Raw genomic sequence first — 27,746 nt, forward strand, 5'->3', positions numbered from 1 at the left:
CGCGCCGGGGCGGGAGTGGGCGGAGTTACCGGTGGAGCTGGATCGTTTCCGGGAGGCGGAGCTCAGACCCCATTTCCTCTCTGCTCTGGCGGTGGTGGAGCCCGCCTGCCTCGGAGACCCCGGCGCCGGCCCACGCGAGCCTCGCGCGCCAGGCCAGCGCTGCGCCCGGCCCCGGCGGCGGCATGGGCGGCGCCCGGAATGCGGTGTGGGTGGCGGCGGGCCTAGTCCTCGGGGCGGGAGCCTGCTACTGCATTTACAGGCTGGTGCGGGGCCAGCGGCGAGGCGGCCGCGAGCTCGGGCGGCGCCCCTCGCGGTCCGCAGGTGAGGCCCGGGGCCTAGCAGGTGGGCGGGAACGGGGCTTGAGGCCTTCCCCTCGGGCGCCGGTGGCTTTCCTGTGCTCGGAGTGATGAGAGACGAGCCAGGGGAGGGAGGGTGTTTCCTGAGAGGGGCGAGGTTGGGAAGCCCAGGTGCGGAAGGCCGATCGTCCGCTTCCCAGCCTTCACTTCTTTGTTCAAAATTCTGGGGTAAAAAGTTCCCAAACTTTACTGTTCGGTGTCACAGCGGAGAATTAAGTTTCTCAAAAGCATGTTAATTACCTCTCAGTTAAAGCTTCCCTGCCCTTGAGTTACCCAAGGCCCCCCGTGTGTGGACGGGGTGTTGCGGGGCCTGGAGAGGTGGGTGAAATTCTGCGTACAGTTGCCACAGGGAGTACCTTCAAGTGGTACATGTATGTGCACAGTTGCAAAGAGATCCTGGAGTTACAGGTATCTGTACATCAAGTTGGAACAGTTGTCTGCATAGGGGACACCCTCCTGGCACATAAATGCATGATCAGGTTTCTGTCCAAAAGTTGACTGGTGCGTTCAGGATTCTATCAGTTTGCAGGATGTTCTGGATGTTTCACGTCTTGGAAGCTGTTGGGGAAATAATTCGAAGTAAAAGGCTGCCAACCAAGAAACTCCTTTCCACAAATATAGAAAAGAACGAATAGCTGTATTATCGAATAAGCATGAAACCAGATTGCTAAACCCTTGACAGGGAATCTGCTAATGCGATTGCAAAGACAGAATTCTCACTGCTGCAGATACACCCATTCCGTACTACCTACATATTCTCAAGATAAACGGTAACTTGTCCTTAAGAGGACTTGCCACACATAGTCCATCCCAGAATCACTGGTAATTGTGGTGGCGCTGTGTTAGCTAATTGCCGTTAGCCGGAGGAAAAATAAGACTTAAAAGTATCTTTATGATAAACAGGTAGTTGCAACATGGAACGAAGCCTAACTCAAACAGGGACAAGGAAATGGGGGCAGTTCCTCGACGTTTACATTACACCTGACCCGAAAGTCGCTAAGGAAGACTTTGGTCAATTGGCAAGAGACTTACTTTACTTTTAAAAAGTAAATTTATATGAAGGAGACAAAGGATTTACAGATTAGCTCCCAAGAAGTGGGGAGGGGGGCGGTGCAGTGGGTCAATTTCTCTTTTGGCACAGGGAAAATGCCATTAAAAAGAAAAGATTGTATTTACCCTTAAGTACAAGTCTAATTTATTGTCTTTGTTAAATATTTACTGTTTCTAGATAAATAATCGGTTAGGTGGCCTGGACTCCCAATACCTTCTCACTTACACTGACTCAAGCTGATGAATACTAACAGGCTTACTTTTAAACTTAATTTTACCAGTTCCCAAAATCACCATTACCTTAAGTCAGATAGTTTACAAAATAAGTTGTTCACCATCCTTTCTTCTTGAAGCTCCACATTATCTTTGAAGAAGACTTGATATATGCCCATTTTGTTAGCATCATCCTTAGATTTCAAAGAGTGATCTCTTTCTTTAAATTGAGATATAATTGACATAAAACACTATTCATTTTAGGTATGACATAATCATTTGATATATATATAGATATATATATTGCAAAACGATCACCACAGTAAGTTTATTTGACAGTCATCACCATACAAAATTTTGCTTGTGATGAGAACTATTAAGATTACTCTCCTAGTAACTTTTCAGATATACAATATAGTATTGTTAACTATGGTCACAAGCTGTATATTACATCCTAGGACCAATTTATCTTATAACTCAAAGTTTGTGCCTATAACCACCTTCACCCATTTTATTGTACCCCTTAGCCCACCCTTGCATCCAGCAACCACCATTCATTCTCTGTGTCTTGAGTTCTTATCTTTTCTCTTTTCTTTTAATGGCTGAGTAGTATTATGTGTATGTATGTATATATATATATATATATATATATATGTACGTATGTATATACATGCACATACAACACTTTTTTTTTTGCCTTGCATTTATTTTTTATTTTTTATTTTGGAATCATTAATCTACAATTACAGAAAGAACATTATGTTTACTAGGTTCCCCCCTTCACCAAGTCCCCCCCACATACCCCTTCACAGTCACTGTCCATCTGTGTAGTAAGATGCTGTAAAATCACTACTTGTCTTCTCTGCACACACCACTTTTTATATATTCATTCATCAGTGGACACCTAAGTTGTTTTCATGTGCTGGCTATTGTAAATAATGCTGCAGTGAACATAGCGGTGCATATACTTCTTGAAATAATGATTTTGTTTTCTTGAGAAAAATACCCAGAAGTGGAATCGCTGGACTAAAGCTGTATTTTTAATTTATTTTTAGGAACTTCTGTACTGTTTTCCATAGTGGCTGCACCAATTTACATTCCCAACAGTTCCCTTTTCTCCACATCCTTACCAACCCTTGTTATTTCTTGTCTTTTTGATGCTAGCCATTCTAATGGCTGTGATTTGATTGCATTTCCCTGATAATTAGAGATGTTGAGCACTTTTTCATGTGTCTGTTGGCCATTTGTGAATCTTCTCTGGGAAAATGTTGATTCCTATCCTCTGCCTATTTTTTAATCAGATTTTAATCAGATTGTTTGGCTTTTCTGTTGAATTGCATGAGTTCTTTTTATATTTTGAATATTAGACATCCATCAGACATGATTTGCAAATATTTTTCTCCATTCAGTAGGTTGCCTGTCATTTTTGTTGATGGTTTCCTTTGATATGCAAAAACATTTTAGTTTGATATCCCACTTGTTTGGTTTTGCTTTTGGTATCAAGTCTAAAAATCAGTCTGAGACCAATGTGAAGTTGCTTACCACCTATGCGTTCTCCTAGGAGTTTTATGGTTTCAGGTCTTGTGCCCAAGACTTCAGTCCATGATGAGCTGACCTCTGTGTATGGTGTAAGGCAGTGAACCAGGTGCATCTTTTTGCTTGTGGTTGTCCAGTTTTCCCAGCACCATCTCATTGAAGGGAATGTCCCTTCCCCACTGCATATTCTTGGCTCCTTCCTCAAAAATTAATTGGCCGTATGTGCATGGGTTTTATTCTGGGGACCTGCTCTGTTCTATTGATCTATGTGTCTGTTGTTATGCTAATATACTGTTTTAAAGTACTATAGCTTTGTAATACATTTTGAAATCGGCAAATGTCATGTACCCAGCTTTGTTTTCAAGATTGCTTTGGCTATTCAGGTCTCTTGTAGTTCCATATGAATTTTAGGGTAATTTGTTCTATTTCTGTGGAAAAATGCCACTGGAATTTTGATAGAGATTGCATTGAATCTGTAATTCACTTTGAGAAGTATGGACATCTTAACAATATTCATTTTTCCACTCCATGAGTTCAAGTATTTTGCCATTTATTTATGTTGTCTTCAACTTCTTCCATCAGTGTCTTACAGTTTCCAGAGTACAGGTCTTTGACCTCCTTGGTTAAATTTATTCCTAAGTATGTTATTCTTTTTGATACAGTTGTAAGTAGGATTGTTTTCTTAGCTTCTCTTTCTGATAGTTTGTATCAGTGTATAGAAATACAACTGATTTTTTTATATTGGTTTTGTATCCTGAAACTGCTGAATCTGTTTGACTTCTAACAGTTTTTTCTATGGCATTCTTCAGGGTTTTCTATATGTAATATAATGTCAACTGCAAATAGAGTTTTATTTCTTCCTTTTTGAGGGGATACCTTCTATTTCTTTTTCATGCCTTATTGCCCTGGCTGAGACTTAGAGTGCTATGTTGAATGAAAGTGGTGAAAATTGGTGTCTTTGTCTTGTTCCAGATCTTAGAGGAAAAACTTTCAGCTTTTCACCATGCAGTGTAATGACATCTGTGTGTTTGTCATATATGACCCATATTAAGTTGAGGTACATTTGTTCTATATGCACTTAGTTGAGAGTTTTTATCATAAATAGACGTATTTTATAAAATGCTTTTTCTGCATTTATTAGGGTTATTATTTTCATCCTTCATTTTGTTCATGTATATCACATTGATTGATTGCACATGTTGAACCATCCTTTCTTGATTCCTATAATAAATCCCAGTTTATCATTGTATGTGATCCTTTTAATGTATTATTGAATTCAGTATGCTAATATTTTGTTGAGGATTTCTGCATCTGTGTTCATTCTCACAAAAATTTGCAACAAATTAGGAATAAATAAAAGGAAATGTTCTTAAGTTGATGAAGAACATCCATCAAAACCAAAACCAAACATTATATTTAATGGTGAAACACTAGTAGCATCCTTACTAAACTCAAGAAGAAGAGTGCTGCTATCACAACTACTATTCAGTATTGTCCTAGAGTCATGGCAACCTTGATAAACAAAAAAAATCATAAGTATTAGAAAGGAGATAACATTATTAGTAGATGGCATAGTGATTTTTTTGGAAAAATCCAAGAGAATCAACTGGATAACTTTTAGAGGCAGTAGGAATTCCATAAACTAACTTGAATGTAAGATAAATTTGTCCAAATCAATAGCTTTTATAAACAAGCGATAGTCAATTCAAAAATTAAATTAAAATGTTTCATTCATGATCGCTATAAAAACTTTAAAAACCAGGAATACATCTAGCAAGAAACTTATGTGAACATTATTTTAATGAAAATATAAGACTACATAAACAGCAAAGCATGGGATCCTCCTGGTTGGAATGTTTCTGTACCAGGACAATTATATTTTAATTTATCTTGCTATAATACTATTTAGTAATTTTCATTTCCTGTGAGAATTGTAATTTCTTCTTAGTTTACTTAAGGACATGTGAACCAGAGCCTAAAAATTCTTTTTGGCAGTCTTACTGGCACAATGCTAAGTGGAGAACTAGGACCCACATGCGCGTCTGACTGCCTCAGCTGTGTAATAGTTCAGGAACTCACCAGTGGGAAATCTGGGTATTTGGTGATTGCCATCCTCTAAAGTTTAAAGTTTTAAGTTTTGTTTTTTTTTGCTGAAAAAGTAAGACATGGTTTTTATTAAAAATTAAAGCAGGGAAGTTAGGATTTATCTAAATTTAAATGAGGCTCATCATTTTGATAGATTAGTAGGAATGGTGATGTTAGGGGGAGGAATAATGAACTGGGAGTGAAAAGATCTGGATCTGGAGCCAGTTTTGTTATTACCCAGCTGTGTGTAGTACAGGGGTGGCAGCTTCTCACCCCCGCCCCAGACTTTGCCCTATGCATCTCTTCCATCTGGCTGTTTCTAAGTTACATCCCTTTACAGTAAGCCAGTAAAATGTTTCTCTGAGCTCTGAACTGCTCTGGTAAATCAGTCATACCCAAGGAGGGGTCATTGGAACCCTCAATCTGTAACTGGTAGGTCAGAAGCACAGGTGACAACGTGGGCTTGGAACTGGCATCTGAAGTGGGAGCCAGGGGGCAGTATTGTAGGACTGAGCGCTTAACTTGTAACCCAAGAAGGGGTCGTAGGAACCTCTGATTGATAACCAGCAATTAGAACCTCACATAACAATATCGGCTTGCAGTTGACATCTGATGTGAAGGGTTCTCTTCAGGGCCTGAGCTCCCCACTTGTCGGATTTGATCCTGTCTCCAGGTGGAAAGTGTCAGCATTGAGTTAAACTGCAGGACATCCATCCAGGGTCTGGAGAACTGTTGGACATGTGGGGAAACCCCCAACGTTGGAATTGGGTGTCAGAACCCCCCTCCTTAATTGGTAGGCACTGTTAATTACCATTATATAGATGAAAAAACTGAGATTTAGAGAGCTTACATCTCTACTGGTGATCAGCTTACTTGGAATTTAAACTAGACAGCCTGGCTCCATAGCCTTGGCATGCTTTTAACTACTGTATTGCTCCTCCCTTCAAGGGAAAAATGCTGTAATTTAACACTATTCCATAATAAAATTGTGTTTATCTACTTATAAATAATTTATATATTTATAAAGTTTTTTGTTTTAAATCTGTGGGAAGATGTATAGAAATACAGATATCTCCCACTTTTCAAAAGTTCAAGTGACACAACTGTGTTTCTATGAAAGACCTGCATTAGTGCTGTTAGCGCTAGCCAGAAGAAACCCCAGGGGGATTTTCGCTTTGCGAAAACAGCAGACAGTGTTTGGGTTGCAGCCAGCCTATGCAGTGTCCTCACCCTGCTCCTTCCAGGCTTAAACTACTCTCAGTCCTCAGCACCAAGCTGCCGCCATCACTGTGCACTGTCCATGAACTTGAAACTGTCATTCATAATCCTGGCACACAAAGACAAGCACCTTTAATGACTTGGAATATTTTTTTAAAGCACAGATTGTGACACCATATAGCATCTGATGTGTAACATCCCTCTCAGGCAGTGTGCTGTAGATACGTATAATGGTAGTTCAATTTTGAAGGAATCATGTTCTATGTCTATAACACAATGATGGTGGTAAAAAAAAAATTGTTTCTGGTTTTCCATTTTACAATTTCTGTAAATAACATTTTTTTTTAAGATAGGCTGTAAAATTCAAAAAGTCCCTGAGCACTGGCAGCATCTAGTTTTAACTCCAAATGAGAGCTTTTCTGTTTGCCATCACCCTCGACAGGACCATTCTAGCATCTACTCTCAGGCCACATTCATATAAACCAGGCAAAAACACCCCACTAGCAACATGATTGGGTTACCCCCTAGCTTTTTCTCCTGTCTGAGGTGCTCTTAAAAAAATGATCAGAAAAATTCTGCATAATGCAAATTCTGCTCCTTAATTAATCTGTGCCTATGTAAGCAGGTGTTCCTTTTGACAGGCGTAACCTGATCTTTAAAAGAAGAAATAAATGCTGTGGGCATTCAGTGCCTTCCTAAAAGAGAAATACCAAGTTACCATTGGCTAATTTCTTAATGTCTGTAAGCCTCAGTTTCCAATCTGTAAATTGAGAATTATAATAGTATCTTCTTCTAAGCGAGATAAAGCATATGAAGTGCTTAAAACTGCCTAATATTGGATATGTATTTAATACTGTTCTTAATTTTTTTTAAATCTCATACTGATTTTAAATGAACTTTGTATAACTTTGTTCTTCTGCAGAAGACTTAACCGATGGTTCATATGATGATGTCCTAAATGCTGAACAACTTGAGAAACTCCTTTACCTGCTTGAGTCAACTGAGGATCCTGTAATTATCGAGAGAGCTTTGGTCACTCTGGGCAACAATGCAGCCTTCTCAGCTAACCAAGTAAGTGCCCTGGTCTCTGCAGACAGCCTCCTCCTATTCTGTGTGCCAGCAGTGATTGTAATTCTGAGAAGTTACTTCCCAGAGCCTCAGTTTCGTCATCTGTACAGTGCAGCTGTGTATACCTACAGCATAATGTTTGTTTACTTCTGAAAAGTGCATCCTAATAATAAGATTATTAATAGGATTTTAGACCCCTGTGAAATTGGTCACAGGCATCACATTTGGAGTAAGTGTGTCTAATTTATCAGCACTTAGTTAGCACTGTGTGACCTATTTTAATTAAAAATTCAGCACTGCTGCAGTAAAACAATGAAAGCATCTGACTTTCAAGTATACATTGAATACAAGTCTTCTGAGGATGGTTGGATGGAGGTGGTCCCGGGACCACACTCTGACAACCACTAGCAGCATAAACATCTCTACGAGTAGAAACTTAACACAAAGACTGAAGAGCATAATTTGATTGCTTCCTTCTCTCCCTCTCCCACATGTAGAAAGTAAACAATTTTTGTAATCATTTTCAGCTAATGCCCTTTGTTAACATTGTCATGAATGCAAAATTATTTTGAATTTATACTGTCTATCAGCCCAGTTTCCTCTAACATGATGAGGTTTACTGTAAAACTCAAAGAGATTTATAGGGATATATAAAAAATGTTTGTGTATTACACTTTCAATTGCAAGTGACAGAACCCAACTTAAATTATTTTAAACCAAAAAGGGGAAATACTGAGCTCAGTTAACTTGGATACCCAGGAGTAGCATTTGTTTCCGCATCAGGGACTGTATGGGATAGAGGGTGAGCCCTGTCTGCCCCAGGGGAAGGAGGGGTGCCAGGCAAACAAAAACACCAAAGGGGGTGACTAATTGATTAGCACACCTGTATTGGGTATTTCTGATGCCATAGTTTTATGTCCGTCCCTCTGAAACTAGTCAGAGTGGATCAGTAGCCACTGCTTAAACAGGTGCTTTCTTGGCAGGGCTGGTGAGAGTCAGTGCCCTTTGTCATCAATTCTAGTGCTTTAATCTGCTTTAATAACATAGTTAAAAAAGAAAAGACTATTTTCTAGTAATGATAAATCCTTGGAAAAAAACCTGGAGTTGCAGAGGGAGTTCCTTTTTCTCTCAGTGCTAAGCCCACCCTTAACAGTACAGTAGGGTTTTGGGCTGTTGATAAAAAATAGATGACAGTAAGATACTCTTTCTCTCTTTTTCTGATAGAATGGCATGTGTTGACCTGACAGGAGTAATTTTCAGCTTACTTTTATTGTAAGAACTCAGTTGACAAAACTTTCAGTATTGGGGCCAAACACACATAGTAACATGGTGTTGCAGTTAAGGGTGAGAATCTACAGATTATTCTTCCTTTGAAAATTCAGGTGCCACTTTTCAAACTGCAACTCCAGTTCTTCAAGATGTTCCTAGGTGTCCCCCACTGAAAAATGACCCTCTTTTTGTGTATATTTCGTAGAAATATTATATTCAGTACTCCACACTCTTGGCAATTCCCAATGCACATGAACATATGAATGCTTCACATTAAACATGTTTTTTTATACCCAGTTTCCCAAACTTACTTAACCTTTTTTTTCTTAATAGAACATCTGTTAACATCTTGACGGATTAGTGTTCCAAAGAGTATATTTTAACAAAACACTACTTTAGTATTCTAAATCATAATACTTCCCAAATTTGCCTCTAGAGAAGTCATATAACTTATTTTAAAGTAATTTTGTTTGTAAATTGCTTTTAGGTCATTGCAGTAGCTGTGCAAACCTTCATTGTAGAGCTCCATGCTGTATTTATGTAACTATGCATCTTAATAATTTATTTTCAGTTGATCTTAATTACCGCTACAATTATGGATTAGTAAAAAAAATTTAAGAATTAAAAAATTCTTTTTTTGTTAGATGGTAAAGGTATTTCCAAAGAGCCGTTAGTTTATAATTGTATTTGTAGATGCAAAGAATTTGAAGAATTGGAGCACGTGTTGAACTCATGATCCTGCTTTTTCTCTCTTAGGTCATTATTCGTGACTTGGGTGGCATTCCCATCATTGGAAGCAAAATCAACAGTCCCAACCACAGTATTAAAGAGAAAGCTTTAAATGCGCTGAATAACCTGAGTGTGAATGTTGAAAATCAAGTAAAGATAAAAGTAAGTTATCTGACATCACAGATGTGTAAGTTTTCTCTAAATGAAAGAGAAAATAACAAAAAGTAAGTAATGAGACTTTAGTAGATATCTTTTATAATATGGCCAAGAACTATCTTAATTTTTTTTCCAGTTTTATTGAGATAAAATTGACATATAACATTGTGTAAGTTTAAAGTGTACAGTGTGATGATTTGATACAAGTATGTATTGCAAACTGAATAGCACTGTGGTGTTAGCTGATACCTCATAATTTTTTTGTTTGTGTGGTAAGAACATCTAAGACCTACTCTTAATAACTTCCAAGTATATAATGCAGTACTGTTACCTGTAGTCACCCCACTATATGTTAGCTCCCTATTCCCTTCACCTCCATCAACCCCTGGCTGGCAGCCAGCATGCTGCGCTCTGTTTCTGTGTGTGCATCTTTTTTAGACTCTCCACATAAAAGTGAGATGATGCAGTACTTTTCTGTGTCTGACTTAACTTCCGTAAGCATAATGCCCTCAAGGTCCATCCATTAGTCGTAAGTGACAGGATTTCCTTCTTTATGGCTAAAGAACAGTCCATTGTTTATATGGACCTTGTTTTCTTTACCCATTCATCCGTCGGGGGACACTTGGGTCATTTCACTGCCCTGACTGTTGTGAATAGTGCTGCAGTGAACATGGAGGTGCGGGGATCTCTTTGAGAGTGCTTGCCCTTCTTTCGGGTATGCATGCAGAAGTGGGGTTGCTGGGTCACTGGGTAATTCTGTTTTTAATTTTTTGAAAAACCTCCGTACTCTTTTTCCATCACTTTTTCCATCATGACTGTACCAACCACCAACAGTACACAGGCTCCCTCCTCCTCACATCCTCTCCAGCCCTTACCTCCTGTCTTTGGGAGCAGCCGCCCCAGCAGGGGCGAGGTGATACCTCATCGCGGTTTGGTTTGCCTTTCGCTAGTCACTCGTGCCGCTGAGCATCATTTCATGAACCTATTGATCATCTATATGTTTTCTTAGGAAAAATGGCTATTCAGGTCCTCTGCCCATTTTTGATGTAGGATAAGGCAGAGGAGAGAGGGACCTGAGCCAGCCAGTAAAAGTGCAGTTGCCTTCTGAATTTGGGGCTCAGTTTAATCGACATGTGATAGAAGAACAAGCCACAGTCAGATAACATCAGCAGAAAGATACAGTAATTGGGAAATTATGTTAATTCAACATTTATTGAGATCTTGTGGTAGAGTTTAGAAATGAACATGATTAACTCTTGTTTTAAAAAAAACTGGAAGGAAGGGTGAGGTAAGTCCTTAACAGCTATAATTCAAGGCAGAACGTGATGGAGTGCTTTGAGGAAAAATGTAATGAAATATCACTTGGAAAGGAGTACATGGAAAGGAGAAATCTCATCCAAAAGTTTCTGTGAAAGTAGAGTACAGCCTGGCTTTTAGGAATGTCTAAGGTTTCTCCAGGTGGGGTTGGGGAAGGAGAAAATTCCAAGAGAAAGCATGTAAATGCTCAACACGTTTTAGGATATGCTTGAAAGATACCAGCATCATACAAAATACATGATGTATAAAGAGCTAAGGAAAAGCCATTTTTAAAAAGATGCATGTGTAATGAAATTGCGACAAAGAGGACCAGCTGACTCAACAGATATCATGTAGATCTGAAACCAGATTAAAAATTTAATCTCTGCTTTACTGCCATTACCTTTATTTCTATGATAACATGAATACCTTTGGGTGTTTTTTTTTTAAGTTAATACTGGCATTTGGCACAGGTGGTAATTTCTTAGCATTTTATGTTGGGAAGCTTTTTTTACCAGTTAGAACTTTTGGTGGAGTTCAGATTTAGTTACATGGATATCAGTTATCTGTAAGACATAATTTTTCCAAGCTGGAATGATCAAGGCCAGACATAGAAAGCAGAGTTTCAGAAAATTTTCCGTCATGCTAGGTAGGTTTGGTTCTATGATGTGTGAAATAGGAGGACTGCCAGTACTTTTTGCCAGTTGTGGGAAACAATATTATGAAGGAGTTCATATACACATACCTAGGTAGATAAGAACCTTGGATCAAATATAGTTTAGCCTCTGCTTATTTTTGATAGAACTAATTCTAGAGAAAAATCCTACTGCACTTTGTCCCCACTGTTCTTTACTTCTAACACGATGTAGCTCCTAGATCCTCATTAAGGTACTTGCCATGATGCAGAATGGCCTCACACATCTCCCTGACCCGTTGACCCAGAAAGGTAACATGTGAGAGGCCGCTGGGATTGATAGCATGATCTCTGGCATTGGACACTGCTCCCCCCACCAGCTGGCTTATGTGGGGCCAGGCGTCCAGGCTCCTTGAAGACGTTAAAGTCCTTGTCTGTAAAATGTCTAAGTGAGGTGTATTTGCCAGCACAGTGTCTGGCATTAACAAGGGAAGCTTTTAGGGCTAGGTAGAAATGTCATCTTTTCTGAGGGGCCAGTCTCACCTGAGTAAGCCACCCTCCTCCACTGTGCAGAAAGTTATGCTCAATAGAAGACCTTTGGAGATTCTAAGATAACACACTGTTTTCCCCCACCTCCAGGTGTACATCAATCAAGTCTGTGAGGATGTCTTCTCTGGTCTGTTGGACTCTGCTGTGCAGCTGGCCGGACTGAGATTGTTAACAAACATGACTGTCACCAATGACCACCAGCACATGCTTAGCAGTTACATCACAGACCTGTTCCATGTGTTGCTTACAGGAAATGGAAGCACCAAGGTATGAATGAAGTCATTATTACTTGAGCTACAAAGAGATATTGCATCAAGCCTATTAAGTTTGGAAGTGAATTTACAAGTCGCTTATCCAAAGTTGATGTCCCTTAAAAAAGAGAGTTTCATTAAAGTCTATTAAAAACCCTTGCACAGGCCCAAAGGAGTACATTATTTTTATCTTCTAATATTGTATTGCAGAATTAACTTGTGAAAACAATCTGTTATTTCATTTGGTTTTCCAAAAGTCAGTTTATGTTTTACTGAAGTGAGGTAGCTAGCTGCCCCCTCACCAGATGGAGGAACATTGTGATTAAAAGGAATCTTGGAGTTGTGGTGCTGGTTAATTGAATTTTCTGCTTTCCTCAGGGTTAACAGGACATTTTTTTGATTCAGCCATTATTTGTTGAGAAGTCTTCCATAAAACCGTTTTCAGTTTTTGTAATGGGTGTGTCAGTGCCTCTCTTTGCGCAGTTACGTAGCTGTAGGAGGCAGTAGCGATTGACCTGAACTACACAGGATCTCAGGAAACACCCTCTGAAAGTTACTTGAGTAAACCCCTCATATTAGTATGCCTTCTTACAAATGCCATTTTTCAAGAAAAAGGGTAAATACAGAAGGTAGACTAGTCAGTTTCTGAAGTTGGGTTGATTCTTCATCAGTATTTTGCCATATTGGTCTGTGTTATTTGGCACAGTTGAGAGAAAAATGCATTAACATTTTAGAAGGACCAAATGTGAAGCCAAACCCCAAATACTCAATATCACTGATGTTATTCCTGAGGTTATCAGATAGTGGTTACAGGAGAGCCTCACTATTGTCCTTTTAAAATTTGTTCTGAGATGTTTTTATATGGCCTTTCCACATTTCCAGTGCTCAGACTTACTTACAGATCTGACCCAAGATGTACATACCCAAAGGCATTTGGAATTAAATGTAATAATAATATCAGCAACATTTAAGCAATATTGCTTCATCCATAGGCAGTTTCCAAAATGCATGCACCCATCAATATTCTCTCCACAGGAAGCCCAGTGGAAACTCCCTTCCCTCCACCCAAGGCCTTGCAGCTGTGGGGAAAAAAAATATCTCCTCTGCCTCTCTCAGCTGCTTTACCCAAAACCTCAGGAGAAACACCAAGCACATAGCCAGGCAAGTCTGGCCTTGTGGCTCTGTAGATCCGTCTCAGACATGACCTATGTTTTAATATATTTTATGATTTTTGAAAAGGTGACTCATACCACAATAGTACATTCTATTTTTGTTTTGTTGTTTTTTTCCATTGCATTGCCTAGTATGGTATTTCTAGGATAGAAAATTTGCTTTTTTGGTCTGTCTGGGACCTAACCACCAATTATAATAATGTTTCTCCATAAAAAGTGAGTTTAACAGAGAAGACAAGTAGTGATTCTACAGCATCTTACTATGCTGATGGATAGTGACTATAATGGGGTTTGTGGGGGGGACTTGGTGAAAGGGGGAGTCTAGTAAACAGTGTTCTTCATGTAATTGTAGATTAATGATAACAAAATGAATTTTTTTAAAAAAGTGAGTTTAAAGCTCCAAATTGCATATCAACTTTTCGATGGTAATCCGTTTGTAAGTGGGAAAATGTTATCCATATTATATATTTTCTTATTAAATAACCACCAAAGTGATAAAAATCTTACTTTTAATAAGGGATCTCACTGTACTGTAATAATAATCTTTTAGGAAAAACACTGATTCATAACTAAGTATAAATAGTGGAAGATTAACATAAATAAACCTTGTATTTGTTATGTCTGCAGTAAGAGCAAAGAAAATAGCTTAAAAGAAATGTTCTGCATTCACCACAAGATGGCACATGTGATAAGAGAAAAACAGACAATATGGTTTCAAGCCAAAGTACACACATAGGTCCCCGCTCTCTAAAAGTAGAGTGTTCCCATAAAACCTTTTGTGAAACTTTGTGTAAGCTGGAATAGCGTAAAGCAGAGAAGCATTACCATTAATTTATATGGCAAAATTTTTGAGCATCCCCAGATCCAAAAGATAACTTCTCTTAGGCTTTTCTGATACCTAAAGACACATCTTGCTAATGGATGCACAAAATAAACCAAGATATAAAGCACAGAAGCTCACACAGTTCACACCTACAGAGGCTTGGTGCTGGTGTGGCTCCCAGATAGGGGCTTGGTGGGCCCCTCTCGCTGCTCGGGGTGCACACGCCGCCGCCCCTGTTAATGGCCCTCTGCAACACGAATGATGAATGCTGTTCTTCCTTTCTTTTCTTTCTTTTTTTTTTGTTAAAACAAGTATCGGCTTGAGATTTCTTTTGGTTAGTGAAAACAAGTAATGTAGGTCTTTTCTTAAAAGTGAAGTTGCACAATGTGAACTTGTGAAAAGCAGGGGATATCTGTAGCTGTTTAATCTGTAGTTGTGCTCTTTTTTTTTTTCTTCTCATGTTTAACTCCCTTCTGCAGAGCATAGCAATATGCAGTGGTCGTTCAGGACACCAAATAACTCTTGCCATTACTCTTCCCTTTTGTACACCTGCTCTCACTGAGCACTGGTGGGCTTTTAGATTTTACTGACTTCATCTGGGCTTATTCCACAGGTGTGGGACTATCCTACTCCAGAACTCTTGTTCCCATTTTCTTAATCAAAGCATATTGATTGTGTTGGAGACAAGTGTTTATTCCTAACATTTATTCTTGTTGTTGTTACAGCCAGTTGGGCTGGACTGGGTCTGACGGTGACCTCCAGGGAGAGAGACTAATTCATAAAGAATGTGTGCTTGAAAAACATGGTCTCTGCATGTACATGAAACTGTTAGCAGTGGTTTCTGAGTGGGGAGTGGAACGATCAGATAGGATGGTGGTTTTTGTTTTTAATCTAGTTCCTTTCTGTACTATTTGGAATTTATCATGACGTATTAATTTTATAAAGTATTTTTTAAATAGTTAATAAAAAATTAAATCAGCAAAGGCTTGTATCTTTCTTCTTAATGAACAAATTGATAGGAACAACATCATCAAAGGAATACATGAGTATGTAGAATAGAAGCCTAAAAATCAGAAAGAAAATACTAAAACCTCATAGTGATCATGTCTGGTCATGGAAATGTGGGTGAATTTCCTTTTCTTAATGCTTTCCTGCCATTTTTTAAAAAATGTTCCATAGTAAATACATGATGTATTTTGTAAACAAAAAACATTTTATAAACATCTAGTTTCCTTCTAAGTCCACTAGCACATTTATTACCTTTCCCTGATGTCAGGACCCCCTCCATACTCCTTGCTTTCTGTAACTTGAGGTATTTTGTAGGAAGTAGAGTTTTACATGACCTTTGTTTTAAAGGAGTAATTCTTGACTGTTTTTGTTACAGTAGTCCTCCCTTACCCACGGTTTCACTTCCCCCGCGGTTAACTGCAGTCTGGAAGCAGATGATCCTCCTTCCGACATCTGGTCGGAAGGGTCAGTACTAACACTGTCACAATGCTTGTGTCATTAACCCCACTTCATCCCATGTAGGCATTTTATCATCTCACAGTAAGATAAAATTTCAAGATTATAATCACATTTTATGACAGTATGTTACAGTTTTATTATCAGTATCTTATTGTGTCTAGAAGTTAAACTTTATCATAGGTATGTATGTACAGGAAAAAAATGTATGTATAGTGTATATATATGGTTCAGTACTATCCGCAGTTTCAGGCTCCCACTGGGGGTCTTAGAACATATCCCCCATAGGATACAGTCCTGACTTAACAGGCAAAAGATGTAAGCATGCTGATATTTTAGCTACTCAGCTATGGGTTAACATTTGTTTGCTGATTATATCATTGCCTATTTAAATGATGAGAAAATATTTTTCACATAAAAAAATAAGCTCAAAGATTCATAGTAACCTACTGTAAAGGGCCATACCATCATCTATTTAGTCTTGGTAAGAAAACTGTTCCAAAATTTTCATATTTTAAAATAGAAATAAACTAACCTTTGAGAGATCACTTTTTTGTTCCAGAGATCATGTTTCACTTAACAGTAATCATAACAAAGATCATTTATGTTAAGCTTACCAGGTGTTGGGTATGATATGTGTGGGTTGGGGGTGGATAGTGAAGACAAACTCATAATACTCTCTCTCTCTAACACTGTAGTTGGAAAAAGCAGGGTTTAGGTACTACTGTGGTGTGGTAGGCGCTCTGAGAGCAGTGCTGAGTGTCAGAAGAGCTCAGGGAGCAAGCGCTGTCAAGTAAGAGGAGTTGAGAGGGCTCCGTGGAGGAGAGTATGAGCCAGACCTTGAAGCATAGGCAGGACTTTAAAACGTAGACATGGTGAGAGGATAGCATGCAGGGGAGAGAGAATTCATGCTTGCTGGTCTGTAATAAATCGATATTATTTTTATTTCAGGTTCAAGTTTTAAAACTGCTCTTGAATTTGTCTGAAAATCCAGCCATGGCAGAAAGACTACTTGGTGCCCAAGTAAATAGCTTACATATTTGTTTTGTAAATATTACAAATACATAGATTTAGACACACCGACCTGAAAAGATTTATCTCAAAATGTTAACAGAGATTATCTATAAGGAACAATATTACAGGTGCTTTTTTGGTTCTTTTTTGCCTGTGTGAATTTTCTAAGTTTCCTGTAATGAACATATTTTACTTTTAAAAATTGTTTTCGAAAATTTCTCCCTAGCAACAACAAATTACCATTTTTCTCTCTACCCAATTTTGGAGTAAGCTAATGTCATCAAATCTTTTATACTTGACCTTTTTATGTTCACATGTATCTTAATAGCCACTTGAAACACTAGCATCTATTGAGTCCCTGGCATGTGCCAGGTGCTGGACTGAGTGCCAGGATACACTTCTGAGCACAGCAGGACATGGTGCTGTCCTGTTAGAGCTTAGTCTAGGGAGAAGAGCCACACCAAAAAAAATGAAAGAAACAAACAAGAGACTTAAAAGCTGTGATAAGTACACTAAAGGAAGCAGAGATGGAGTGGAAATAGAATGAGCCTTAACTCCTGTAGAAAAGGGCCCTCTTGTGTCCATCTTCTCACCGTGCCCCAGCCCTGTGCCTCACAGGGTATGGGCACGGTAAATGCTTGCCTGGTGAATTAGTGAATTCCCATGAAGACTGTCTGATGGATCGTGAAAAGGAAATGGATGTTTTCCCAAATGACAACATTCTAGGCTTTCAAGGAAATAGTATTTTTCAGTTAAAATAGAAAACCTCTTTTTTCCATTTGGATACATGATAGGGGTGCGTAAGATTTTACTTTATGGTGTGCAGTCTTAGGGATAATTTTCTGATTTTTAAAATGTAGTGAATGCAATTTTAAAATGAAAATGTAGGTGAAAAATATTTTCATATATTACAATACCTGTTTCCTATTTCAGGTGGATTCATCATTCCTTTCCCTTTATGACAGCCACGTGGCAAAGGAGATTCTTGTTCGAGTTCTCTCACTATTTCAGAATATAAATAACTGCCTCAAAAAGGAAGGCTGTTTGGCTGCTCAGCCTGACTTCACTAAAGGTTCACTGTTTTACCTGTTATATGGAGAAGACTGTGCCCAGAAAATGAGAGCTTTAGTTCATCACCATGATGTGGATGTGAGGGAAAAGGTAACAGTACCAAAATTCTAACCAGTTGGTCGGTCATATTTTATCAGAGTCATGCAGACTGGAAGTAATGCACATCAGCTTACTTTTTCATCTTCCTTACAAAGGGATTTTTCAGCTGCTGAATTAAACACTAAATAACATGTTCCATCATTAACACAGCTATAATTTGCCTTGGTCTTCTGGTTTATTTTGGATTGTTTCATTAAGACCAAACTAACAGAAGAACTTGTTCTGAAACCTTTCTTTTCTGCTGTTTGCTGAGATACTTCAGTCATTTCCCTGTGTGAAGTAACCGACCTTTTTATGTGATCTGAAATGATTGCAGTTACTTGTCTGAGGCAGCGTGAGTGTGGGATGAATTCGTTGTTTCAGAACTACCATCAGAAGGACTTAGTCCGTTTAGCAGGGATGAGATCCTGAGGTCTCGAGACCACCTGCCAGCCTGGCATGCCGCTTTCAGGTCTTTCCTAATCATATTATTCTCGTCAAGGACAGCTGTAAACATTTAGAAGAAATGTTTCCTAGTACTCATTCACTGCCATTTGCTGTGCCATTAAGTGCAGACACTATGTATGAAATACTGGGATCAGTCAAAATGCCCATCCATAGGTAAAGTCAGTCACCTGCTCTTAGAAGAACAAACGGGTGAATGTGCCGACCAGACTCCTGGAAGTGAGGCTGAAAGTGAGAAAATGACTTTTCTGCATATACCTTCTTCCACTGTTTGATTTTTTTTACCATGAGCATAACCTTTATAACTTTTTTTAAATAAAAAGGAAAAAACTCACAAGGTTCTACATGTATTCTCCCTTTAGAGTACTTTATTCATTAATTTTCCTCCATCTTTCATTGGTCTAAAATTACAATATGAAAAAGTTTTAGCTATTTTTTAATAGTATTTTTGTACCATAAGGGTACTATAATAACTTACTGATATATTTGAATTCAGCCAGGTTTTATAATACTCAGGTTCATAAGCACCACCATCCGTAGTATTAAGTAAATCAGTATGCAGGCAGCAGCTTTACTATTCGGGTATTTGAAGTAAAGCTGTAAGAGTACTTTAAATTTCATTTGTTGGTACATAGATTTCCAGAGGAAGTCACAAATCCTCACACAAAAGAATGTGCATTGTCAGGGTTATCCTGATACAGAAATCAAACTTGGAAGAAAAATTTACAATAGAAAAAGGAGTCAGTGTTAAGGTGAAAACACAGAGAGTCCCACTTGGCATACAGTAGCAGTGTACACAGGATGGTTAAGAATGATACTTCAGAGTGCTGCAAATGCATTAATTCCCTGAAAGGCACATTTCTTTATAACAACTTTTTTAATTGGCCTTATTTAATGAAAATATGTACTCAAAATGTACACACATTAAAACCAGTGTTTGGTTTCAATATGCTTTAGCAACACTAGAGTCTAAAACTCCCATCTAAACCTTTCTTCTATTAGTTTGAATGAACAATCACATTTCCTGGAGATTAGAGCTTGAGACTGAAATGTTAAAATGCTAGAGAAATGGGGAGTCATTTTTTACTACCCAGAAAGAATTACAAAGAGAAAGTGCACTGTTTATCTTTATGTAGATCATGGCACATGTTGGCTTTTATTAGGTGCGATTTTTCCTAATTGATGGTCCCACCTTCTTGGGCAGTGAGGAGTATCAAAGTGTTCCTCAGTTACCACAGGAGAAAGGGAAACTTGAATACAATCTTACAAGTTGGTATAGATGCCAGGTAATCAAAGAGGAAAATGAAATTGACTTAGAGGTAAGACAGATTAAAAGGTATTCAACATATATTTGGAGGGAAGAATGGACTTGTCTTATCTTTCAAAATTTGTTTTTGCTTTACACATTAACCCTTCAAAATGGACAACAAGTTAAAAGCTGGAAACCACTAAACAGAGTAAGATTCTACAAAGGTGAAGCTCAATGTACTTCTTAACAAAATGTCAAGTAGAAAGAATATGAATAGTAGTAAATATTAAAGCTTGTGAAGAGGCCTAGAAAAATGAGGCCCAATTAAGCAGATTTAGAACATAAAGTGCTCAGAGACTCTCAGCGGAGCAGTACCTGCAAAGACAAAAATAATGTTAAGGCCATTCGTGGAGAAGTAATTAAGCAAGATGTGCTTGGCTTGGCTTGCTGCAGAGAGCAGAGGTAAGATGATTTTCAGTTGAGCATGCAACAGCAAGGAGGGGGCCAGACCACTGGCTAGTACTGGGGAAATATGCCCCAAAGCTAGTCCACTACAAATTTTACATCTTCATTTCTGTCCACTTGCTAAAATGTCCCTTTGCAGTGAAAAAGTATGCTTGTTCAGTTTTTTTCCTGGAAGTTTGTTTTATGGGGAAATTTTTTGTGCTTTAGTATCACCAAATCACGTTCACATACATTACATACACATTTCTCCTTAACTGATTTGCATCTTTGTAGATAAATGTAGATTTACATTTATTTTGGCTATTACTCTCCAGATTTAGATCTACCTGTGTTAGGCAGTGATAAATAATTTTTCTCCCTTAGATTTTCAAAGTGCTTTTTTAAAAAAAACAATTATTCACATTTTTGGAGGTAGGTCAGAATGATCCTCTTGTTGCACTTGAGGAAAGAAACTGAGGCTCAGTGAGCACAGGTTACTTGTATCAGGCTACACAGAAAATCCACGGTGGAAGCAGGAGTGAAATTCAGGGTAAGTGGCTAATGTGTAGTGTGCATATACATGTGAAAATAGCCCTGCCAGGGTAGTGTTTGGTGTAGAATTTTGTGTGAATAAAGTTTATCTTGCTGAGACTGGAGCAAGAAGATAGAAGGGGTCTGAAGTATATCTAGTCAGCTTTCACCTGGGAAGATTTAGTCGTCAAGGGACTACAGAATCTCACAGGACTGAAATAGGTTAGCTGATTCCCAGACTCACCATCTTTTTTTATCACTGGTATTCTACACTGCCTTAATAGAAGTAGAAATTGTGCTTAGGGGTCATTTAATATAAAAATAAGACATCTGAATCATGTAAAACAAAATATTCACAAATTCTAGTGATATCAAGAGTCTGAGCTGAGAGGCCACTAGAAAGTATATGAGGGAAAAATGAGCTATGGAAAGAATAAATTTTATTCAGAGTGTATATGTGTATTAACATTTAAGATCTGCATTTATCTTTGTAAAATATTTCCTTGCAGCTATATTTGTGCTTTAGTAGGTCTGACTTTAAAAATAGAACATTTCATAAATCATGTTCTCATAACTACAAACTTCCCCTTCCTCTGCCCAACTCAGAGGGCCCGTAGATTTGGGGATTGTAAGCGTGCAAAACAATATGCTGGTCCCCCCTTTAAAAATTCTTTAAAAATGCTAACTTCGCCCAAATTCCTGTTTTTATGCTTAAAAAAATAAATCACTTAACAATTGGCATACAGGCTAATCTTAGTAGAGCAAGAACTGCTGTAAGCATGTGGGAGTCAATTTCATCATTTAATGTGAATACAAGAAGTTTGTTTCTATTGTAAAACCCCTCTGAAGAAATTTAAGTAAAAGACTAAACTTGAATAAGGCCTTTAAGACTAGAACAGAAATAAGACTTGAAAATCAGCTTTTCCTAACCTTAAAATTCTGAAGTATAATGTCTTTTAAAAAATTTCCACTGCAATGCTTAGACCATAGAGACATGATTTAAAACCCACATCAGCAAGTTCATTGTTTAAATGACATCCCTAAGCTTTTTGTTTACATAACCTGGCAATCATACTACTAAGCAATATTACATAAAACAAACTTGCAGTTGTTTTCCAAATGTAAAAATTCATAAAACATTCATATTCATGAGTCTTTCCAAATTTATTATACAAGATGCCTTTTGCATTAAAAGCGCCCTTGTTCATAGTTACTCAAAGTTCTCATCCTCAGTATTAAGGTATCTTGATTCTCCGTGCTTCAAGACAAAGAAGTCTTCAGTCTTTAGTCCGTATCTTTCTAAAGCCTCACTCAGTTTCACTGGGGGCTCTAAGTAATGCTGGCAAAGGGCAGAGAGAAAAAAAAATGGAAAAAGATTAACCATACATATATGGGGAATACTTCAAATCAAGAGTTCGAACTAAAATAACCAGCATATGAGTACTTAATGCCCTTTTCATTGAAGCATTAGCAAATGAGTCAGTCACATTTTCTAAATAGTCATTAATTAAATCAATAGAAATGTCATACTTTAAACATCAAGTATGTCAAATTTGGTGCTTAGATTGAACATCCTCATATTGCACAAAATCTAATCGCTACTTCACTACATGAAATTCCAATTTAAAGAGAATCAATGCCAAGATAACATCAGAGAGTTAAATGTCACCAATATTTTTGAATATAGAAACAGAGTAAGTATGTAAGCATATTTTTGGCTGAAAAAGAGGGGTTATCCTCAGACCCCGAGGCAAGTATCACACTAGTCCAGAGAGTGAAAAGGGACGGAGAACAGATATCTGACAGGTGTGATATTCCCAAGTTCTTTTTCGAAGCTCAGGAAGTGAGAACAGCACACTGTTGCAGGATACTTGGAAAACATTTGAGTAGACTAAAACAAACTGAAACCACTTGAATGTATTATTTAACTACTGAATAAAAAGATTATTAAATTAAAGGGTAAATCATTTCACCAGTAAATCTTTACAGTGTATAACAGCCTTTTTTTTTCTTTATTCAATGGGTTTTTCCCACAATTACAGTTATAAAAGCTATAAAAATGTGGCAGTATAAAGCAGGAATCAAAGTTTCTGATCTAATTGCCAGTGGTATGTCCTCTGCCCTTCAAGCGGCAAATACTTTTTGGGCACCTATGTGGGGCAGCCAGGCCAGGGAGCCAGATGGCAACCCTTGCCTGTCTGGAGCCCACACTCTAATATAGAGGAAGATGAGAAATAAGTAGTTGATGAGTTGTGTGGAGAAAATGGGAGGGTGACAAATGTGGGGGAGTGAGGTTTAAGCAATCGAAGAACTGCAAGGAGGTGTGTGGTGCCAAACTGCCAGGTCATTCTGGCAGAGCATCATGATCTGATCAGGGTGTAAAGGTTGCTGCCCTCTGCAGTGTACAGTAAGGGCCGTTCTCATGGGGGTGAGAGTGGTCACAGTGTAAACAATCTGAAGGTTGAACTGAGTGGTGAAACAGGGTGGAGGAACGAGAGTGAGGGCAGGGTTCTGGCCTGAGTAACATGAAGGAGGGAGTTGCCATTTACCAAGATGTCAGAGAAACAGGTTTGAGGGAAGATCAGGAAGTCTGGTTCTGTTCTTAAATTTCTGCCACCAAGTGGACACCCACGTGGGGCTGTCGAACAGGCAGTTGGGTATACAAATATGGGTGATGAGGGAACACTCAGGCTACAGGGGACAGCAGATAGCTGGTATTTAAAGCTGTCAGACTGATGAGGAGGAGGTCCATGGGCTTGCTTACTGTCTATAGCGAGGGGAGATGAACTAGCAGCAGGGACTGAGAAGGGACAGCTAGGTGAAGTGCTAGGAACCAGGAGTATTTTCTGTGGCTTAAAATGCACAGACGGCTGATCTCATGGGGCAAGCACTTAAATGCTCCACAGTCATACAGGGACTATGCACAAAGCAAGACAGTGGATTAGACATAACTAAGAGCAAGCAGTGAAAGCAGAAGCTTCCAGCACTCTGGATCCATTGAGGGCCAGGCAGCCAGCCCCAGACAACTCAAAAGTTCCCTCTTAAAGGCATCACTGTTTTATGATCTACTACAATAGAATATACTTATAATACAGACTCTGGTCATGTAATGCATGAAATTTATTTCTACCAAAACTACTGAGTTTCTTTAGTGCTTTAAATATATCATCTAAGAAGTTTATAATTCCCTAGATATATGAGTTGTTACTATTTGTATAATTTTAAAGTGTTGCCAAGTTAAAGACAACCTCAACCTGCCTATTCTTTAGTAAGCCACTTATATAATTACTTCTATGTAAGTCATTTTAAAGTGTTTAAATTCACAGGCTCAACATCCTCCCAGAAAATTCCATCTACTTTATAATTTAACAAACTGGCAGTTGTCAAGTTTTTTCAACTAATGTCAAAATGGAAACAAATTCCAAATTGCTAAATCAATTGTGTTTTGTTAAAGAATAAAGATGGAAGTTAATTTATAACAGGAATAATTCTTAAAGGCTGAATAACACAGCAAGCCTTAAAGACTGAGGTCTCCTGTCCGCTCCTCATCTTCCCCATCTCTAAAGGGCAAAACTGTTTTCCCAGTTACTCTAGTTCACAATTTAGGAGTCATCCTAATTCCTCTTCCACAAATTTAATGAAATACTGTTACTTCATCTAAGTCACTGGTATACATCATAGATATACACACACATATATATAAATGGAATAAGAATCTGCCACCAAATATAGTGGAATATCCCTGGAAACCAGTGTCAAACTTCCCTCTTCTCTGCACACATGCATGCCCGCATGCACACTCTCATCCTCCATATCCCCATGGTCATTCACTTACCACTGCACTCCATCCCCCAGGGTAGCTCAGGGCTGCTGCATCATGGGATGGGAGTTTTGATTGGAAGAACAGGAGTGGGCAGACCATGTATTAGGTAGTTTTGGAACAAGATGCAACTTAGGGGGAGGAGAGGCCAGAAATAGGACAGAGGGGGAGTGCTTAAAGAAAAGGTTCCTACAGAGGCCATACATGGCAAAGGAGAAGCCAACTTCAACCATCGATTCCTAAATTTTGCTCACAGCAGGCCCTGAATCCAGGTAAGAGAAGGCTTCTTGCCATCCTTCTGTCTGATCCCAGAACTCTGGCTAGTACCACAGTTCTAGGATTCAGCTACCTTAAGGAAAAATCAGTTGTTCTGTATTTAGGCTAAGAGTAAAAACCACCATTTATTCCAATGTCTGGTACATAGCAGACAATTGGTATTTACTGGATAAGTAACATTTCTAGAAAATTCCAAGCTGTCCAGCTTTATGTGCCCCACTGCCCCCCATGTCACATCCACATTCCAGCTGCACTGATTCATCACTGCTTCCCATGCTTGCTGCCTCTGATCCTATGCTCTTCCCTTTCCTCCTCCTGAAATGCTTCCTCCTCACCTCACAGTCAACTTCAAATGTCACCTCTTCCATGAAGCACTGCCTGATCCCTCTCATCAGTCACGGTCCCTGACTCTGAGACCACTTTATCTTCCCCACCTTAGAGGATTTACCCCTTTCTACTTGTGTCAGAGTCACTATGTGCATGTTCTGTTTTATGTTAGAATGAAAGCCTCTCCTTGAGAGGGAAGATGAGATGTTTCACTTTTCTGCTTCCCAAGACTACACACATTTTTGGTGATATAAACACATGCTTCATTAATTACAGAAATAAGCCAAAAACACCATGCACTGAAGTGTTTTCCCCACTGTATATCAATATTGTTGCCCTTAGTACGATTCACCGCCTTAATTCACATGGTGACCGTGACGACTACATGGGTTCTGATGGCAGTATGGTCTCTGAACACTGCAGGGTCCAGCAACACCTAAAGCTCAACATGTAACCAAAGTCCCTTTTACCACAACCACTCACCTCATTTGCTAAGGCAAAAGTTCCCCAGTGAATTGCCACAGATTTCTTTGCTTGAACGTCAATGTGAATCCTTACAGCTTCCTCTGGGTCTACATGCTGGTATTTCATAAACCACCTGATGGAAAATAATAATTTATCAATTTGGCCTTTGAAATTACAATAAATTCTCATTACCGCTCATTTAATCAACCTTTAAGATTCTGCAGAGGAGTAAGTCACAGTAGACAAAATTGTCTCTCATGTTCACTTTTCTGCTAGAAAAATACTAAAAATTTTTATTGTACGAACTGCTGCACAGTAGTTAAGTCTCAAGCAGAAGTCCCCTTAGAATGGTAAGATTTTGTTTCACTCATACTTTGACTTTACTGATTTATTCTGAAGATACGTCTTGCCATTACTCTTAAAAAGTAGGCATTTTGCAGTCCTGGTACGAATCTGAATAATGGGTAAGTAAGGAAGTAGAACCAGAACTCCCAATTGTAAAATAATCTTAATAACTTGCAAGACAACTTCTTCAAAGTTTGCTAAAACAAAAAAACAAAAATAAGTGGATAGTATTTAAAGATTGGGAGCAAAAAAATCAAGTTACTATTCAAGGACTTTATTCAAACATCACAAAATTGAACAGTGAAGTGTTTGGTTTGGCAAGAAGAGAGGGTATATGAGTAGAAACAGGCTGCCCGATGCCTGGGAAAGGCTGGGGCTCAGGAGGTAGAGGGCCTGGGTAGGAGGCCAGCCCTACCAATTCCTGGGAATGCCTTTCCAAGGTCCCTTCACATTCTCTGAGCTTCCATGATGTCCCAGTCTGTGAATAGAAATCATGCCCGTCTTGGAAAAGTGGAGGAGTGAACAAGACAATTTAAAGCATCAAGTACAGCATCTACTTCATAAAATTCTCCCAGGAGTAAAGAGTTGACAAAAAATAACACTTTTCCAGAGAAAGAAGTATTATCTCTGATACAAAGGGAAAAAGTATTATCAACATGCAAATCCTCCGCTTTCCCAGCCTTGAGTTTAGGAGAGGAAACCACCATTGTCTTCACACTGCTGCCCACCCACGCCACCGTGGGACTAGGGGTCTGGGCTCACGCGGCACTCCCGCCCTTCACAGGCCAGCTCCCGACCGGGCCGCCATCTCCACCAGCTGGGGGGCAGCTGTTCCCACTGGGGGTGCCCACCCCCGGGGGCCCAGAAACAAGGCCTCCCCGTTCTCTTCAGCGGCAGACAAGAGAAGCGCTGCTCTGTGGTCTCCTGACACTCGGACCCGGGCAAGATGAAAACAGTCTTTGGTGTTTCTCTTCTTTTTTAAAAACTACTGCAAATCAAAGGGGTGGGCATAGCCTTTCTACCCTCAAGTCTACATGAAATTTAAAATTTTTACTCTGGTGTAGAACGTAAACATTTTGAATCCTGACTGACTTGGATAGAATACCTGGTGGCAGGAGATCCCAAAAGTAATGTCACGAATACATCACTGAAAGTTGTTTTTGGTGTCGTCATCTTACTTCCTAGAGCACTCTGCAGTTTTGTTGATAAATAACCTTATTTCTAAAACTCGTGGTACTGACCAGAGAAATTACGCAGAAGCCACCAGAGTGTAATTCTCACTGTCCTGTCCTCCCACCTTAGCAACAAGACAGCTGCGATGCCGATGCCGGCAGGAAGGGGGAGCCGGGGAGCTCGTGTAGTTCAGGCCGTACACATTGCATCGTCACATATACTTGTCACATTTATATGCTGCTACGTAAGAAACTTATTTTCATAATTACAAGTAAGATATTCTAATATGTTAAGGACATAAAGATCAATACTCTGAAATAGATCTGTAAATGTAAAAACATTGATGTTTTGTGAGATTTCATTAGAATTCAGAATTATAGCTTAGTGGGAAAGTGAAATTCAGGCACTTGCATTGATTTAAATGTTTAAGATAAAAATATCAAGTCCCTTAAAATGAAAAACAGAAATAAGCATTAATAAGAAAGTGAAGAAATGGGTATAGTGAACTTAAAAAGGTAACAAAATCAGATGGAAACCAATGATCAGACTTGTTCAATTCTTCTATAAGTGTTCTGCTTATAGGACTGACTGAATAACATGCCATCCTACATACAATTCT

At 38.8% G+C, this 27,746-nt stretch overlaps 2 protein-coding genes across 20 annotated transcripts in view; one reads left to right on the top strand and one right to left on the bottom strand.

Moving 5' to 3' along the window:
• The first annotated feature begins 61 nt into the window (after positions 1-61).
• On the top strand, positions 62-18,219 carry ARMC10 (armadillo repeat containing 10). The gene is made up of 6 exons (XM_037012881.2): positions 62-321; positions 7,381-7,529; positions 9,552-9,686; positions 12,250-12,426; positions 16,821-16,892; positions 17,817-18,219. Exons 1-6 carry the CDS (start codon positions 183-185, stop codon positions 18,063-18,065), a joined length of 921 nt encoding a protein of 306 aa, XP_036868776.1. The 5' UTR covers positions 62-182; the 3' UTR covers positions 18,066-18,219.
• Positions 18,220-21,923: 3,704 nt separating this feature from the next.
• NAPEPLD (N-acyl phosphatidylethanolamine phospholipase D) overlaps positions 21,924-27,746 on the bottom strand; it is a 38,738-nt gene continuing 32,915 nt past the window's right edge. For all 19 annotated transcript variants that reach the window (XM_017644599.3, XM_073238968.1, XM_017644597.2 and 16 more), the window contains 2 exons: positions 25,628-25,742; positions 21,924-22,060 (listed from right to left, as the gene is read on the bottom strand). In XM_017644599.3, coding sequence (XP_017500088.2) covers positions 21,932-22,060; positions 25,628-25,742 — 244 coding nt within the window. In that variant the 3' untranslated portion in view covers positions 21,924-21,931. The remainder of the gene's footprint in view (positions 22,061-25,627; positions 25,743-27,746) is intronic.

The sequence above is a fragment of the Manis javanica genome, chromosome 6 (genome assembly GCF_040802235.1).
Source record: "Manis javanica isolate MJ-LG chromosome 6, MJ_LKY, whole genome shotgun sequence".
Taxonomy (NCBI): Eukaryota; Metazoa; Chordata; class Mammalia; order Pholidota; family Manidae; genus Manis; species Manis javanica.